The 17,733-nt window shown below is 39.1% G+C and overlaps 1 protein-coding gene across 1 annotated transcript in view; it reads right to left on the bottom strand.

The window, feature by feature from the left end:
• RMDN2 (regulator of microtubule dynamics 2) overlaps positions 1–10,452 on the bottom strand; it is a 51,885-nt gene extending 41,433 nt beyond the window's left edge. Inside the window, exons 1-4 of the mRNA XM_030035338.2 lie at positions 10,344–10,452; positions 9,336–9,802; positions 1,621–1,816; positions 555–657 (exon numbers count right to left, since the gene is read on the bottom strand). Of these exons, the coding sequence (XP_029891198.1) occupies positions 555–657; positions 1,621–1,816; positions 9,336–9,790 (754 nt within the window). The 5' untranslated portion in view covers positions 9,791–9,802; positions 10,344–10,452. The remainder of the gene's footprint in view (positions 1–554; positions 658–1,620; positions 1,817–9,335; positions 9,803–10,343) is intronic.
• Positions 10,453–17,733: the final 7,281 nt, after the last annotated feature.

Below are 17,733 nucleotides of genomic sequence, written 5' to 3'. Positions count from 1 at the left end.
AACAGGACACATGGGGAGAGATGCCTGGAAGCAATATCAATTGTCACACACGACTTCTGTTTCTGGTCAACAGTTTTTCCAGATTTACAAAGTTTCATCCCCACCATCACCACAAAAGAGGCTGCTGATATGCAGGAGGGCTCCTTTGCCACAGGAAAGCAGAAAAACAAACCTTGACTTTGGCTTGACATTTGTTTATTTATTCCTCTTGCTCTCCCAAAGGTGTAATTAAGAAACTCTGCTTACAGCATCTGTCTGTTTTCACATTCTGTATCCATCAACAAAATAAAGGATTTTAAGGCACCATCCAGAGTCAACAGCCTTCAATTATGACCCACAGTACTTCTCCTTCACTGATTCTGGATCTCTCCAGTAAGGAAAGAATGGACTGAAGTTGTATACTGTGGCAGTTTATTGCACAAAACATTATTACAGCACAAATGATCCCATTTATTGAATTGGAAATTCCTTGGAGTGGAAAACTTAACCAAAGTTCAAAGCATGTTTCACTACATTCAGATGGCATTCTACATAAACCTTTTTTCTCTGCTTACCGTCAGTAACGTATTTCCTCTTCTCCTCAGCATCGGTAGTCATCTCAAACAGATCTCCATAAGCACGTGCAAGTCTCCAAAGGAAGTCCACACAGTTTTCATACTGAAAGTAGAGGACAGCTGGGTAATTAAACTGATCAGAATGTAATTTAAACAGTTTCCTTTCATAACGCTTAAAGCAGATTATCAGAACATGGCATAAATCTTTGGTTGTTTTGCATCCTTCTGTACTACTTTTAGTTTATGTGAGAACCAGATGACCAATTTTTCACTACCAAAGGAGAATACAGCTTTTGGAAATACCATGGTCTGTTTAAAGAGGTTTTATTTCACAGATCAGTTTTAAAGTTCTTTTACTATAAAAAAAAATAATCTAGTAATCCAGTAAAGCACAACAGATCCCTGAATGATGTGTCATGTATTTTCTTTAGGGATGCCATAAGCACCATACTCACTCATAATCAGTATCCCATCTACCTTCCTGGGTATTTCAATATGTAAATGAAAATATAATCAGTACTAATGTTTGACAAATCAGAAGAAACTGATACACTGAATTAAGCACTGCACGTCAAACCACTTTGAAATTTTATCTGGAGTTACATATGTGCACAGTAAAGTCAAAGGAAAATTCACATGAAGTATACCAGAAAGGTATAAGCAGACTACAGGCTCATAGTTTGATTTCTTGAGAACACTTGGCCTGGTTACTAATAATTCCACAGGACTTTCTCACATAGACCATTCCAAAATCAGCAAAAGTAAGTATCATTTATGTAGGAAAAAAACCATGATCTTTCATTGTCACATGCAAGAATGCATACATGAAACAAAGCCTCAAAGTTATTGAGCCTGGATGGGATATAAAATAATAAAACTTCTATGCCCACCCAACATGAATATTGACACACCTTGAAATATTTCTTTTTCACTGTATTTTAAAAATACACATGAAATTTCATCTTCCATTCCTGCATGCATTTTAATGCTTGTACTAAGGAAGTTCTCAAAAGCAGTGCAAAGCATAAGTTAATAGCAGCATAATACTAAATTTACCCATTAATACCTTGTCATCTTTCTCAAGCAGCAGTCTGAAGCCCTCCTTTTTATCATCCTCTGAACCCTTGTGCAAATTGTCTACCTGCTGTAAGAGATTAAATAACTCTTCTTCTTCTTCTGATTTCACAATGGCATTGAGTGATTTCATACATCCCTTTTCTTCCTCGGAGTCTCCTTCTGAATCAGTATGAGCTGTAAGATAACTAAAATCACAGAAAACAATAACCATATTTTCTAAAAATATTGGGAAAGCATTGCTAAATTCAAATGCAAAAATTTCAGAGCACAATTTCTTCCAGTTGTCCAACTTAAAGGAGTTTTTATTCATGGTATCAAACTTATTATTATTATTACAAAACGTTTATCTTCAAAGGGACAGCACAATCATTTTCTAAACATAACATGCAAGTAATTACACTGTCCTGCTGCTTAATACTGCATTAAAAAAATGCAGATACATATTAGAAACACATGTATCCTTGTGTTTCAAATGCAGAACACTTTAAATCATTAATGTCTATGAAAGACATGCTCTGTAAACCTGAATAGGCCTCTTCAACTCTTTACTTCAATTTCCCTATTTTTTGAAATAGGAATGAGCTTACTAACCAAAACATAAGTGTTATAAGAATCACTTACATAATGTTTTGTTAAACACTGTAAGATCTAAACATAAGCAATAACAACACTGTTATCAATTCCTTTACTTATTTCTTTTGAACATTTTGAAGGTCAGAATATCTGAAACTGGCAAAGAGCTTATATTAATTCATTATGCTTAGTGCACAAGTACTCAGCACAAGGCAGTCAAGGACAAAGAAATATTTACAAAAGCCATAGAAATACCATGCAGAGATAAGCAGGTGGACTTACTGTCAAAGTGCTGAGCATACATTAGGGTACTCCAATTTCATATAGGAGCAGCTGAATGGCATTATTTTTAAAAAGTAGCTTTTTGCTTATGTACTAAAAATGGACAGAAATGCCTAATCTTCTGCATTTCCACTTTTGAAAATACTGTTCTGATAAGAAATAATAATGTAAAAGTATTAGCTGCTAGGTTCAGAGATTTTTTTAAATGGTAACTATGAGCAGAAAAAGCATGAAATGTACTATACACATTAAGCAACTGAATAATCAAGGTAGGCCATGACAGTCAAAATACAAAAAATCTATTTTTTTCCAGAAATATACCCAGTACAGAACATTAGCAATATAAATGGAGGTTAATAATAATGGCTTTTAACTATTCTGTTTTCAATATGTTGCTTTCGGAAGTGACCAGAACTAAAACATGAGCAGATACGCTTAGAGCCTGTAAATGAACAAGTACAACTGCTTATCAAGGTACAAAAGTGCTAGATGTGACGTGACAGTTTCGCTGCAAACTTAACCCAGTAATATGGGAAAGAGGAGTCAAAAATGCATTTGGATAAAATGATACATAAACAAACCATGTGTACGTGTTCAAACTGAGAAACAACATGGAGCAAAGCAGAGATGGGAAACATCATACAGATTTGTTTTACATAATCTTGATGATGCTGAAGTTGATGACATATCCTATGTTGTATCCTGCAGAGTCTTTATTTGTAAGTCACTGAACATTTATTTTGGTTTTCTAAAGCATCTTTAAAAACACAGCACCTTGTTCTTCCACAGTTATTTTGAAGTGGGTACAGAGCTACACCACATATAGGCTGCGTTTGTAAGAGCACTAACTTGACCAAAAGTGCAGGCAATTTGGTGGGAGGGGGGCAGTCTTTTAGCACCAATACATAATCCTATGATTTGAAGTATGGTTGGAAAGTACCTTTTCTCACATGATTTGGATGCCCCACCCCCCCCAATTAAAAGATAAATGCACCGAGGGTTTGTGCAATTACCAACCTAAAATAGATAATATAAAATAGCAACAACTAGGCAGTAGGCAATTTCAAATTCCAATACAGTACTGCAACTGTAACACTCCTTAGTTACAGGAATTTGGGCACTGCATTGAATGCTACCTAAGCAGGTAGATATAAAGTAAGGAATCACTGTTTGGAAGTCAATGTTGATGTTGCCATCTTTATCTTTGCTGCATAAACATCTGCTAAAATTTCTATGATCACTACTGTTCCAATGCTAGAAAACAGACAAAAGTGATTATTAGAAAATGTTACTGTCCCAGCTATAAAGGCCAAGGTTGGGCTGACAGCCAAGCCCTGTCACTCCAAACAAGCCCAGCAGAGATTTCCAGCAGCGCTGTATCAAACTGTCATGGCCAAACAACAAATTGAGGTCAAACATCAAATTCATATGACATCACATAAGTCATATGAGAATATTCATTGAGAGACTCAAATGGAAAAAGTGTCAAGTAGGTCACTATCTACCAGATGATGTGAACCCAGAAGGAGCTAATTATAAAATATCATGGAAGAATAATCTTTTAAGATCAGACCATACTGCCTCAAGCCTTTTCTTATCCCACCTCACCTACAGAAACATGATCTCCAGGCCACATTTGTGCTGAGAAATAGCAGAGAAGACAGGTCATTTCTTCCCCACTCCCTCTCACCTCCACTGTCCTGGGAAATTCTCAACTACTTCCTCTATTTATCTGCTTTAAGAATCCTGAAAGAATTTAAATGTGGAGCATACCATCTTAAACCTTGATGAGAATGCCATAAAATTTCAATTTACACATTGATTGTGTGCTTTAAAGAAGGAAAAACAATACCTATAAAACAACCTGTGGGAAATGAAAAACACAACAGTGAGTAACTTTTTTCAGTGTAAGGCAATGCCAGTGATTCCTAGGGACTGCAACAAATCATACAACCCCATACCTGCTGACATAAATGAGAAGACACTGAGCTACACTAAGGGGCAGGAGTTTCTACACAACCAACAGATAAGAAGGGCATTCTGAAATGAAAGAAACAAAATGTTTAAGATCTTCTCCAAGTTTTGTTTGAAGTGTTTTTCATAAGAACTCCACAAGTTAAATGTCCTGATACCAAAATGTTCAAGGGAGTGCAAGCAATTGCTAGCGCTTAAGATTCATCATGCTAGTTACCCGCAAGATGCACCAGCATTCTTCTAAATGTTTCCTTTCTTTCCTCAGAATAAATTCATAGTGCCTTCAGAGGGTCCTCTCTTCCTTGTCTTTTCTTCTTTGGCTCCAGAGCTGACATTACTGCCCCCCAGCATTTCCCACAGGAAAAGCAGGAAGGTGACAGCCAAGGGCTTCATGACATTTGTGATGAGTTCTCACCTCACTAGTCATGCACCCCAGGCAGACTCCTACCTTGCTCAGAAGTCATAGGGGTAAAATGACAGCAAGGTATATAATCATGTATAAAACATTAAATATAACTTCAACCATTTTGGCAAACTAGGCATAAAGAATGTTCTTCTGTTTTGTTTCTGATGACGTTCATTTTCTTACTAGCTCTCTGTTCAATCCTTATCATAGCTGAAATGTTTTAAGCATGAAAACGTACCATGTTAAGAAGGCGATACAGACTTTTAAAAAATAAACAGCTAGGATTTTTCCTAACAACTTGGGTAAGCTGTACTTTGCCAATCTGAACTGAAGCCAGTTTTATTACAAGATAGGAAGTCCTTCCAGCTACTTAAGGACAAAATAAGAGTGTAACAGATATTATTGATATAAAACTACGATAAGAAGAGCTTGATAACTGACTTCAACAAAGCAGCTAGCAGGCTTATACATCTACTCATTCTAGAAAAGCATGTTATGAAAAGCAATACTATAAAAAAAAAAAATCAGTACTAACACAAACAGAAGTGGAGATTCTTTTTAACACAGTTTAAAAACTCCAAGGGTCTAAGGGCTGATGACAGTAATCCAAAAGGGAAATTAACAAACACCGAGAGAGTCATTATGTTCATATAACAACACTGACATCTGCAATTTTACCCTGCAAGAGGTTTTATCAGGTGATAAACAGAAAAGCGAGTATTTACATGTGATTAACACATTGACCAATATTTGAGAAAATGGAAAAACTTTAAAAATGTCTATAATCAGTGCCAGCTTGTTTTCACCTTTATTACAAATAGATTTTTTTTAAAAGAGAAAAACAGTTGTAAGAATGTGAGGAGCAATGATCAGCCAACAGGACCCAGTTGGATCACAAAGGACTGTTCAAAGTTCAAAGAACAAATGGAAACTGTGCTGGAGACTCAGCACACTGTGGTTAAGCTGTTCAGTAAATCCACGCACTGAGTACTGGATTAAAAAAAACCCTGAGCTACATGGTATGAAACACCACTGTGGTATAAACTCACTTTGCTCATTCAAAAACTGTGTTGGATTGCCTGCAAACTGTCAGACACTGGGCCTAACCAGGTATCAGCTGTTCCCAACACTTCAGCTTTTAGACAGATCAAATATCACCTGTTGTCTCCCTCCCTGCCAACTTACAATCACAAGCCGACACAAACACCATCTCATCCGTTCCAGCAAATTCAATAGAAAGGTGATTATATGTCACAGACTGATCTGGATCAAATTTGCACTGCATCACCCAGCAGAGTGCATATCCATCAGTAATGATAAGCGGCCTTCAAGGAAAAGTTTGGCAAATCAGATTCTTAGGTCGACTGAGGGTTGCACTGAAAACAAATGGGCAGCAAAAATAAATGAAGAAATGATCAGTGAACTGATACTCAGAAGCAGGCAAGGGAAATGTTTCTTCCTGCTGAATATTTAAACTATTTCAAGTAAAAATTATAAACAAAACATCTGTAGGAAAAAGATTTACTGCAGCGAATCTTTCTGGTGACTGATGCCAAATGTAACTTGAAAAGCTTGGATGCCAGGCCAGCTGAAGACCAGTGTCAAACATGACACTGATGTCAGTGGTTCATCACTGCTGTATCAGGGAGGAAACAGCTTTAAAATCACAAAGAGGAGGATTAGGTGACAATCTCCATCCCAGGTGATCATCTAGACACAATTTATTGTATCTGTAAATGAATGAGTGCTTGTTACACATTCTCAAATGTTAAAGATTGAGGTTTTTGCTAGTAAATGATGGGAACTGAAACAAACTTAAGAACAGAATGCAGAAAAGCACAGACTAGAAACTGTAGTCTCTTTAGTGTTCAGTCATGTCCCATCCATTCAGTGTATCTTCCATTAAAGCTATCCGTTCTTATGTAAAAATATATCTCATTTATTAAAAAGCATGTGGTATTTCTCCACTTACAGAAATATATAATTTTTGAAAGGCAAAATAGAAAGCTTGTCTTCCCAAGGTGCTGAATACCAACAGTGACATTGAAAATATGACCAGAGCAGATCAAAGCAGTGAGGACCATATCAGACTGCCAGCTTAAAATATTTTATGGAAAAAACAGGTAGTATTAAAAGCTTTTCTGGAAGAAGTTTACAAATCTGAAACCAATGTAGTCATCCAGCACAAGTCCATAAAACTCTTAAGATTACTTCATCTGTCAATTCCCAGCATCTACCCCTTTGTCAGTTAAAACCAGAAGTGCTTAACACAAGCAAAATCCTATCTTCTAGATCATGAAAATACTGCTGAGGCAGTGAAACCTGCTGCATGTACTTTGGATAGAATACAGAAAGTGAAAAAATGTTTAACCTGTTACTAAGAGAAAAATTATTTCTCAAATGCACAAGGTAGCAACTGAATGCATTATTGTGTGCGGAATTCACCACAGAACAGTATAAAACAATGCACATGGTGTTATACCTACAGCACATGAAGTGGTGATACACATTAACTGGAAAAAAAAATGTGTGTTATTATTGTCTCTCACGGCAAACTCCCACAGAACATGCACCACTATCATCAAAGTTACAGAAGACCTCAGAAAAAGCTATATACATTGTCACTGTACACATATTAGGATTAACAACCTATTTTCATTTGCAAAAGGAAGAAAAAAAAAGCCAAAAGAAAATTACTTAAATAAAATGATCTTAAATTTAGAGAAGATATGCAAAACAAGCACAAGTACAAGGTGTTAGTAGGAAAAAATCACCTCTTTTCAAAAGGGATTAAAAAATAGCATTGGAAAAGCACATACCCAAATGACTAACACTATAACCTTGAATTATCTTCCTTCCTTCTGACTGTACACGAATACTTGTCAGAGGAGGCCTCTCTTAAGGACACATTCAAAGCTTTTGCACACTATAATCACTTGTAATGGATCACCTCATCAGCTTCTTCGTCACACAGAACCTGAACAGACAAGTTTCCTTGGCTAGTTCTCAAACAGCAACGCATCTCTGCTGACCAGAAAACGGGATCTCCTCAAATGCTAGGTGTGGAATAACCCCTATATTGTGTTTGGAACCTGATTATTCATAAACCAGTCCTTTGGCCTTACCTACATCTCCAAATATTTTATGCATAACATAAAGGCCTCTGCAAACAAACTAATGGATAAAACAATCTGAGAAACTAATAGAACTGAAATGTTTCTACACCACATGAAGGAGGAATGTCTTTGAATATCCCTGCCAATACTGAATACTTAAAATAAAGAACTGGTTCATAATAGAACTGACAGGTCTCAAAACATGGTATCAAAATATAAGACTTGTAAAGCATGTGGGCTGGGATGTAACACAACAAGAAATTCTGCCCACAGGAACTGAAAATAAATCTGGAGAAACTCTTAAAAAATAGAACTCCATTAATTATTATATGCAGCATGTTGCTATATTCAGAATATTACAGTTAATTAATATATCTTTAAAGAAAAAAAAGTTACTTTAGGCAATTTACAGACATAACGCTGCCTACACAGGTATGTATAAGACACTGAGGAGATGGTTCAAAAAACTCAGTTGCTATAAACATACCCTTATTAAATTGCATATGAGTACCTAATCTGATTATATCAAAACAAAGTTGCAATTACAGGAGAGTAGTGTCATCACCATTTTCACATTACTACTAGACGGTATATTAGGTAACATAGGAAAAGACAAAAATACAGTTCCTCTCCTGGACTCCAGGTACATCTGATCCTTCAGCGAGTTCCTCAACTCACACAAATAAAAGATCCCGTTAACCACAATGGGACTACAAGATGAGATCAAAACTAGGAACTTGCTAGAGTCAGTACCCTAAATCCCTCATGATTACCTTTTAAGCCACCAGAAAGTGTATACAACAGCAAATATACATAAACATGCTACCATTTGGACATGTGTTGCATTCAGACATAGCTTTCATAGCATGTAACACCTTTAGGCAGAACACTGTAATAACTCATCTTTAAGGCCCATAGAAGACAATTATCATGAAAAGCACAGGAGCATTCGTGCAGCTTGAACAAACTGTCAGAGGCACAAGACTACTTTCTTACTAGAAGCACTTTTAAACCTACACCATTACTCTGAACTTTGGCTCTCATTGCATAGCTATGTAGCAATACTGCATCAGATTGTTACCAAATGCACCCTTAAAAATTTGTATTATGCTTGGCACTAAGCCAGTTTCAGCCATAGTGCAGATTCAGAGATGGTCACCCAGAGTTTCCTCTGACATAAAAATTACTAATCTGAATTTTTGGGTGGTTTTTTTTTTCCCTGAACGTAGAGAAATATAAAATATACGTAAAACTTTAAAGGGCCTCCTGATTACAATACGAAGTTTCACATAGGTAATGATGTAACTTGCACTGCATGTGTACTGTAGAATATACAAAATATTATTGACTCACCCTCCTTCACTTTCCGCCTCCTCAGAGCTGGTAGTTTCTGTTGCACCAGAAGTTGTCTCAGCTTTTCTCCGCTTCGTTGCTCTGTGTGATGGGCTAACTCTCTGAACATCTCCCTTCCCTTGAAGCTCATTTCGAACAAGCTCTTCAAGCTTTGGAATAGCTTCTTTCAGAAATTTCACCTCTCTCTTCAGTTCGTCCACACTTACTAGCAAGCCATTCAATTTTTCTAGTATCTGCAGTTGCCTTCCGTGTAAAACCATTACTGCTTCTTGCTCGTTAGGAGCTTCATTTTGCAAGCCCACAGAATTAAGCCTGGTACCTACATCTAGGAATGCAGGTATATGCACAGCTACACCGGGTTTTCGGATCTTACGATACCAAAGCAGCATCAGGCTTATTCCAGCAGTCCCTGCCATTATGCCCAGTATTAGCCCTTTATTTTCAAAGGGAGACATTTCTGCACTCTCCTAAAATTGAGAGACAACAATAACAGTCAGAGTTAAAGATGTTTTTCCTACTCTACTCAAACGAGTTACTTTGCTTTTAAGTCACAAAAGTGTAAGGCTAGAATAACTGGCGCATACTGCAGATACAAAGTTACAATACAACTCTAGCAGATTCTGCAATAAAAGGCTATGTGCTATGACAGCAAAACCAGGACGGTTGTGGGTCGGGGGCGGGTGGGGGGTGAGGCACGTGCGCAGGACCGCAGCCTTCACTTTTAACCTTTTCCGCATCGTGGGATTTTTTTGTTTTAATGCCAGAAACTCCTATAATCGGATTTTCCGCAACGGCAGAGCGGCGGAAACCCAGCTGTCAGGCCGTGGCACAGCCCGCGCAGCCCGGAGGGGTGTCTCGCCGCCGCCCCGGCCCCACCGCGCCGAAGGGGCGCCGAAGGGCTGCCGGAGCCCCGCCGTCACCTCCCCGCGGGGGACCGCCCGTCTCGCAGTCCGCCCCGGCCGCCCCGGCAAGGGTCGCCGCGGGCCCGGCGCCGCCCCTGTTACGTACCGGCGGGCCGGTTCAGGAGCAGGAGCAGGAGCGGGAGCGGGAGCGAGTCCGGCCCAGGCGCGGCGCCGCGCGGCCCCGCAGCTCTCCCGCCGCGGCACAGGGGGCGGGGGCGGCGGCGGGGCCGTCCCGGGGCGGTGATACCCGGATCGAGGAGGACGGGCCTCCGCCGCAGCCACCGGCCGGGCCGCCCGGGCGGCGGGCGCGGTCCTGGCCCTGGCCCTGTGGCGGAGGGCGCCGTGCCGTGTCGTGCCGTGTCGCCCTAGCAGCCCCAGAGCGGGCGGACCCCCGGCCTGGCCGGGACCGGGGCCTCCAGCTGTGAGTCCGGGTGGGCCGCAGCTGCGGGAATCCCGCCGCGTGGTGCCTGCTGCACCTGCTTCAGACGTTGCTCGAATACGAGTATTTGCACTGCTTTAGTGGAGACCTGAAGCTGCGAAATCACAAAGAACCCCCGCCCAGTTGCCAGGAAGAGGAGCGGTCCTGGCACAAAAGCCTCGTTGCAATTTTAGCCATCTAAGGGCCCAAAGCTGATTTCACCAAAGTCCATTATAGATTGCCCAAAGTCATGGAGGAACTTGGGTTTAACAGGGTGTGGGAGGTATTGCTCCTGCGTCCCATCTGAGACATGACTTTTACCGGTGACGCTCACAAGACCCTTCTTTCTCCTTTATGACGCTATTTCTGGATCTGCCTCCTGTTTATGGCCTTGAATGGAAGAAGGTTCATCACAGACAACCTGCTGTGCCCATTTGTCTTCCCGAAGGCTTCTGGAGGGTGCCCGCACACAACATCCTGCCAGAATTTAAAAGCATAAAACTCATGTTCTTCTGTGTGGGAGCTCAATGAAACCATTATGGAAACCACTGTGTCTATGCAATGACAGAAACTGCTCTTCAACAGTTGGAATTTTCCTCAGCCATATCACTCAGAAACAAAGGAACACAATGTAGTCCTTAAAAAACACACTAATTACCTCTAAAAAGTGAAAAAAGTGCTGTTAAAAAAAAAAAAGTAACTTAAACAGGTACCAAGAACTCAAGAATTTTCAGTCTTACTGCAAATTAGCAAATGTAAATCAGTCTAATGTCTATTTATCTTCAAACAAAGACTTCCTTTAAAATAACTACAGCTGCTAACTAATTCTCCATTAAGAACCTGAGGATGAAACTAGCCTTACGTGAGACCAAATTACAACCTGAGAGACAGAAATTTGTTAAGATGGAAAAATGAATACTATTTCAGTATTCTACAGTTTTCATAGCTACAAAAAAAAGTATAATGTCTTCAAATGTTTGTAATTTGAGATAATTAAACCAAGGATGGAAATCTCTTCAATTTTGTGGATAATTTCCACTTCACTAAAATAAAATTATTTTAAAGAAAAAATTTCACTATAAGTAATTGTTTTTAAGTTACATAATCCGTCAGTGTTTTAAAATGGAACAGGACTACATGAATCTCCGTGCTGATGGAGTTTCAAATATTCAAGAACGGTAATAAAAATTTGTTGAGGAAACTTTATTTTTATTTTCTCTCTTCAATACCATCTGCCAAAAATCTTTCTATAAGCCAATTAAAATAGGAAAGCATTTTTAAAAGATAATTAACCAGAGGCAAACACAGCACAAAGCTCAAACAAAAGATTATGGATGCAAAAACCTAACTGAGTTTTTTCAAAGATTTTCCAAAGTGGCTGTCTCAGGCTGCAGGCCTTAGATGAGTGGGCCTGTTTTCAAAAATAATGGCCTAAAAGAACTGCCATCTACAGCTGCCTGGGTGCATAGCAACTGTGAAAATCAGGTCACCTGTCTGGTCCCAAACTCATTATTTGCTTTTCACCTGCTTTTCACCTGCCCATTTTACCCAGGCAGAGCAGCATGGAAGCACAGAAGTTATTGCATGCATGTAGAAACCTGCCAGAACACAACAGCTTTCCAAGCTGGGGAACTAAACATGAATTTACCTAGATTTGACACAAATATATATGGCCTAAATCTGACATACATTCTAAAAAACTGAAAGGAACTATTTTTAGAAAAGTGCTGTTCTTCTGCATGTGGATTTTTTCCTAGTTCAAAAGAAACTTTGTACCTGAAGTCCTAAAAACCATGCAAGTCCAGACCACCATCTGTTATGAAATGGTTAGCCCTGTGTATTTTTAGTAATTTTAGTGTATTTTTAGCCTTACTTCCTAAGAAGACAAAGCATATGCCCCCAGGTTGTCCGTGTGCTGTCCTTCTGCCAGGCAATACCGTAACACTTTCTCCACCCAGTAGCTCCTAAAACTGTAGCTTAATTTCAGCCAATTTTTCAGCCAATTTTGACAGAAGAAAGATGTCAAGGTAATGAGGTTCCAACAAGTTTCACTAAGGTCAGCAGCTCTGGGCTGGTAAGACCCTGTGAACATCCTGTCTCCCTCCATCACTGGCCCCAGGCAGATGTTTGGGGATGAGCTCAGCACATCAGAGCTACAACACTGACACACTTGCATAGGGCACCAGCCTTTTTACAGCACCATTTGTGTAAAACCAGGCCAAGTAGTTTAACTGGTCTTTTGGGATATTTGAACTTGGACACTACTTTTATGTCATATTAGAAAAGCTAGTTTATTACTGAGCAATTGTGTTCAATGGATGAGACAACCATTATATCGTAAGTAACTGTCGTGGCTTAACCGCAGCCAGCAACTAAGCACCACACAGCCGCTCACTCACTCCCCCCCCACCCAGTGGGATGGGGGAGAAAATCGGGAAAAAGAAGCAAAACCCACAGGTTGAGATAAGAACAGTTTAATAGAACAGAAAAGAAGAAACGAATAATGATAATGATAACACTAATAAAATGACAACAGCAATAATGAAAGGATTGGAATGTACAAATGATGCGCAGTGCAATTGCTCACCACCCACCGACCAGCACCCAGCTAGTCCCCCAGCGGCGATTCCCCGCCCCCACTCCCCAGTTCCTATACTAGATGGGACGTCCCATGGTATGGAATACCCCGTTGGCCAGTTTGGGTCAGCTGCCCTGGCTGTGTCCTGTGCCAACTTCTTGTGCCCCTCCAGCTTTCTCACTGGCTGGGCATGAGAAGCTGAAAAATCCTTGACTTTAGTCTAAACACTACTTAGCAACAACTGAAAACATCAGTGTTATCAACATTCTTCTCATACCTAACTCAAAACACAGCACTGTACCAGCTACTAGGAAGATAGTTAACTCTATCCCAGCTGAAACTAGGACAGTAACTGATGCATGCTGTTTTCAGACAAGATGTAGCTTAATTTACTGGTGGTTTTGTTTCTGTATGGAAGGCATTTGTATTTTACAATTGACATAAAATTCTTTAGCTGTAGTTCTTCTGTAAATTTTCTTTTGTGGTATGCTGTTCTTTCTGAAAGGGCCCCCCAACTACAGATTAATCTGCTGCTCGTAATGAATACAGAAACTTCAAATGTGTTAGTAACACTTCATACTTATTAATTCAGCAGTTGTCTTGTAAACGTAAAATCAAACCTTGTTAATAAATCACCAGATATTGTGAAAGCATAAATACCTTTGACCAGACTTGCAACCAGCCTGCCAGAAATCCTACTGTTCTGTCAAGTTGTATTGAATTCTCCTGAATCTTTTGCTATAAAAATAAACAAAATGATATATTACCTCAAAGGGAAGGGAAGCATTCACTGTCAGACTTGTCAATATTCTCTGCTGCTATTGCCCTGAACAACTGTCCAGTGCCCTTAATGAAAAATTAATAAATTGGAGTTAAAAGGAGATGGGTAATACCACACTGATCTTTCCTATTTTCTTCAAATAAAGATATACTACTTAGCGTAATTCCCAGAGCAGATGAGTTACTGTAACTGCTGCTGTCTTTATGTCTCTGTGTGTGCAAGTATAACTGTACCTCTGCATCCTCTCCAGTATTTTTGAATCTTTGGCCAATCCCAGTTAAATTCACCAGAGAAGTTAACTTCTGACAAGTTTCTTTGAATTAGATGATCTTTTAGAGGAGAAAGCCATGAATTAGTGCTCCCACTATGGGGAAGATTGTTCACCCCTTGTTGCACAACTGAGAATCCACACAGGAGAAAATCATTTTGCAAGGACAGGAAAAGCTAAAGCAGAGCTTACGTTTTATTAGATGTGAGGGAATTGAACTACAAGATATGACCTGATAGGAAACCTGGCTTCATTAGTTCAACTGCACACACAACCATCTGTTTGTTTATTTATTGTGTTGATAGGATCCAGTGCTGGAATTTTAGCTAAGTACAAATGGTCACTGATGCCATGGCATTAAAAAAAAAAAAAAAAAAAAAGACATGTACAGGCTGTTCCTGCTTCTTTGTGTTTGCCTCACCAGGAAGCTCAAGGACATTATAAAAATATATTTATGCAAGCTATGTTATTTTTTGTGCCACGGAACACGATTCAATTTCCTTGATGTAAGACATGAGAGTTGGCAGCCCAAAAGACTTTATGTATGTTGTTTTGACAACAATAGGAATAAATACTCAAGGCTACATTAGATGTAATTCCACAGCGCTGCCTGATTTCTCCACAAAGAAAAATGGTCATGGGAGTGCCTGGGTATACTTCAAAGAGGAAAAATATATGAATAGTCATAAAAAACATAGGAGTATTTTTTTATAAATGTATATTTTTTATATATATGTATATATCCTTTGGGAGTCAAAACTCAGAAAGAGTCAAACTCTTTATAAATATATATATGTGTGTGTGTGTGTACACATGCATTCCACATCACCCAGCGTATTTTATTTAATAAGTGACTTTTTTTTCAGCTTCCCTATCAATATACTGTTTCAGAGCATATTAAAGTATTTTAAAGAGTTTTACCATTTCCACCTGCAAATGGCAGAATGCCCCTTCCTGAACTCCACAGATCAGTCCCTCCAGTAAATATTGCCTAATAAATGTCCTTAGGATGTCTGCAATTTCACATTAAAAAACCCCTTCATTCAGGTGATATGGTGTGTTCTTCCATCATTTCTGCCCCTGTTCCGTACTAGCACTTGTGAGCTTATCAACAATTTCCTTTCTGATTTTAACTTTCCATCTAGGCCAATAAGGCTATGTGTGCATTAGCAAGCAGTGGGGACCAACAGGTGTGCATCTGTAGGCAAAACGGTGCTGAGGCCATGACATCCATGCTGTGCCCCACGTTAACTTTTGACTAGCTCCAGTCTGATTGCAGGGGCTGCATGCCCATTTGCGGCTGCAATGCTTTGGGTGTGCTTCTGCAATGGATCTTCCCAAAGTGCAACTCGTGCCCCAAGCCTGGTCCATGGGGTGAAGCAAAGCTTGCCAAGCTGGGACAATTGGGAGATTTGACTCAGAAGTGCACACCTAACCCCAACCCAAATAATTACTCTATACATACATATTTACACTAGGAGGTTTTGATGTAGGTTACACAATTATTCAGGTAGGACAGAGTGAATGCAGCACGGGAGGTCATCTCGCCCCAGCAGTTACTGTGTGCTGGCAAAGGGGTTCCTCCTTCCTTGTAGAATAATTTTTCAACAATGACAACTGATAAATGCAGCAAAAAGCATGAGGAAAAGTGGTGAAACCAGGAGAGTTAAGGGGAATCAGAAAGAAACTCCAGATCAGTTACAAGATTTTTGCTATATACAATAACAAGATAGGATTTCTACTGTATTCAATGCACACACACATATATACTCACACAAATGTATTTACATACACAGCATTTTAGTTTTGCAGATTGTTTCAAGTCTCCTGATGTGTTTTTTCAGCAGGAGACAGGTCTATGAAAGTGAAATGTAAATGTAGATTTTATTATTTTAATTGTTGCTTGCACCCAGTCCTGGTGTTTAAGAAGCTTTTCCTCTGATTCTGAGCTGCAGATTCCTGAAGACTAAAAAGTAAATAAACTAGGCAGCCTTTCTGAATTTTGGGGAGATGGGCTCACAAGCTTCTTGCTTATTCATTGTTCTAGTGCTGCTACCTTCTGGGAAAAAAGGCTGCAGCAACTTCAACACCAAGTTAGCCCTCTTGTAAAAGAGGGTATTAAGATCAATTGTCAAGAATGGTAATGATGGCATTTTAAATGTTTGCATGTTTTCGTTGTGGTTTTTGGTTTTGGTTTGGGGATTTTTTTTGGTTTTTTTAAATTTAGAAATATTTCACCCAACCTGTGTTAGTGTGATTAAACCAGTAGGTTATATGGGGAATCACTATTCAGTGTGGTCCAGATTGACATTTGGGTTCTTTGACTGCCTAGAGTTTTGTACTGTATTCTAGCAGAAGTAACAAAATCCCTCCCAGTACCTTCTGGAGTATAAGCAGTACTGCTGTCTGTGAAAGCAGTGAAAATGTTTCTTCTATTGCCGCTTCTTATAGACGCTATTTAAAATTACTGCACAGTTACTCAGTACGTAGTTTTGAAAATCCAAATCTAAGGAACAGCTAGTAAAGCATCTCAGGCACCACTACACTATTTCTCTTAAACTGGCAGATTTTTGGTCAGAGTAGTTGTTTTAGAAGCATTTCCATTGGCATGTGCTTTTATATTCAAACTGAAATAATGAGAACAGAGTAAGATTCCAGCCTTAAGAAGAAATTGTACCAACAACTGAAACATGTTTTTCTGCTTTCTTGGTTTGTTTTCCAATTTTCAAATGCACATGCAAATACAGATTTGTATGTCAACAGACACATAAAATACTTGAAACACTTCTATTGAATACTGATATAATCCACTTTAGCAAGTTACTAAGCAGTTTTTCAAGATCATCCATGTTCATAAAGGAGGTATTTTGTGTTTTACTCAATAGCCTTGGATTGGGAAAGCGGGACTTAAGCAAGCGAAACACCGAGAAAAGTCAAAGACAGAAATGACAGAGGTGGCCCCAGAGCTGGCAAAATTAAAAATAATGTCAAAGCAATTTGATTAAGTTGTTTTCATTTCAGTGGGATTGTGTCTGTCACTTTTTAAATAGAATGGGGCTGTAAAAGTTGGTTTGGTCTTACAGTTATTTCAAAGGCAAGAAAGCAATTTCCAGAAGTAGTGTAATGGCAAAATACAGTATATCTTCCAGATGCAAAACAATCCTTTTTGACACTTCTATTTTTTAAGTTAAAAATGCTTTTAAAGGAGTCTATAGATCTATAGATCTGCATTCCTCACACAACTGAAAGTCCTACTGAGCAAGAAGTTTGAGGTAAGCATAAAATCTAGCATGACACTCTGAACAAGTCTGATACACATCAGGAGTTACTCTGAAGAGCTAACAGTATGTGAGGCAGCAAATTATGTAGATGAGGTATCAATTTCACTACTTTGCATCAGATCCTGATTCAAAAATGCGGAAAGTATGCTAAAAAATGTGCTTATTTTTTA

This window comes from Aquila chrysaetos, chromosome 13 (assembly GCF_900496995.4).
Source record: "Aquila chrysaetos chrysaetos chromosome 13, bAquChr1.4, whole genome shotgun sequence".
Lineage (NCBI taxonomy): Eukaryota > Metazoa > Chordata > Aves > Accipitriformes > Accipitridae > Aquila > Aquila chrysaetos.
The sequence above is the reverse complement of the archived record's forward strand: the minus strand, read 5'-3'. Positions and strand labels throughout refer to the sequence as shown.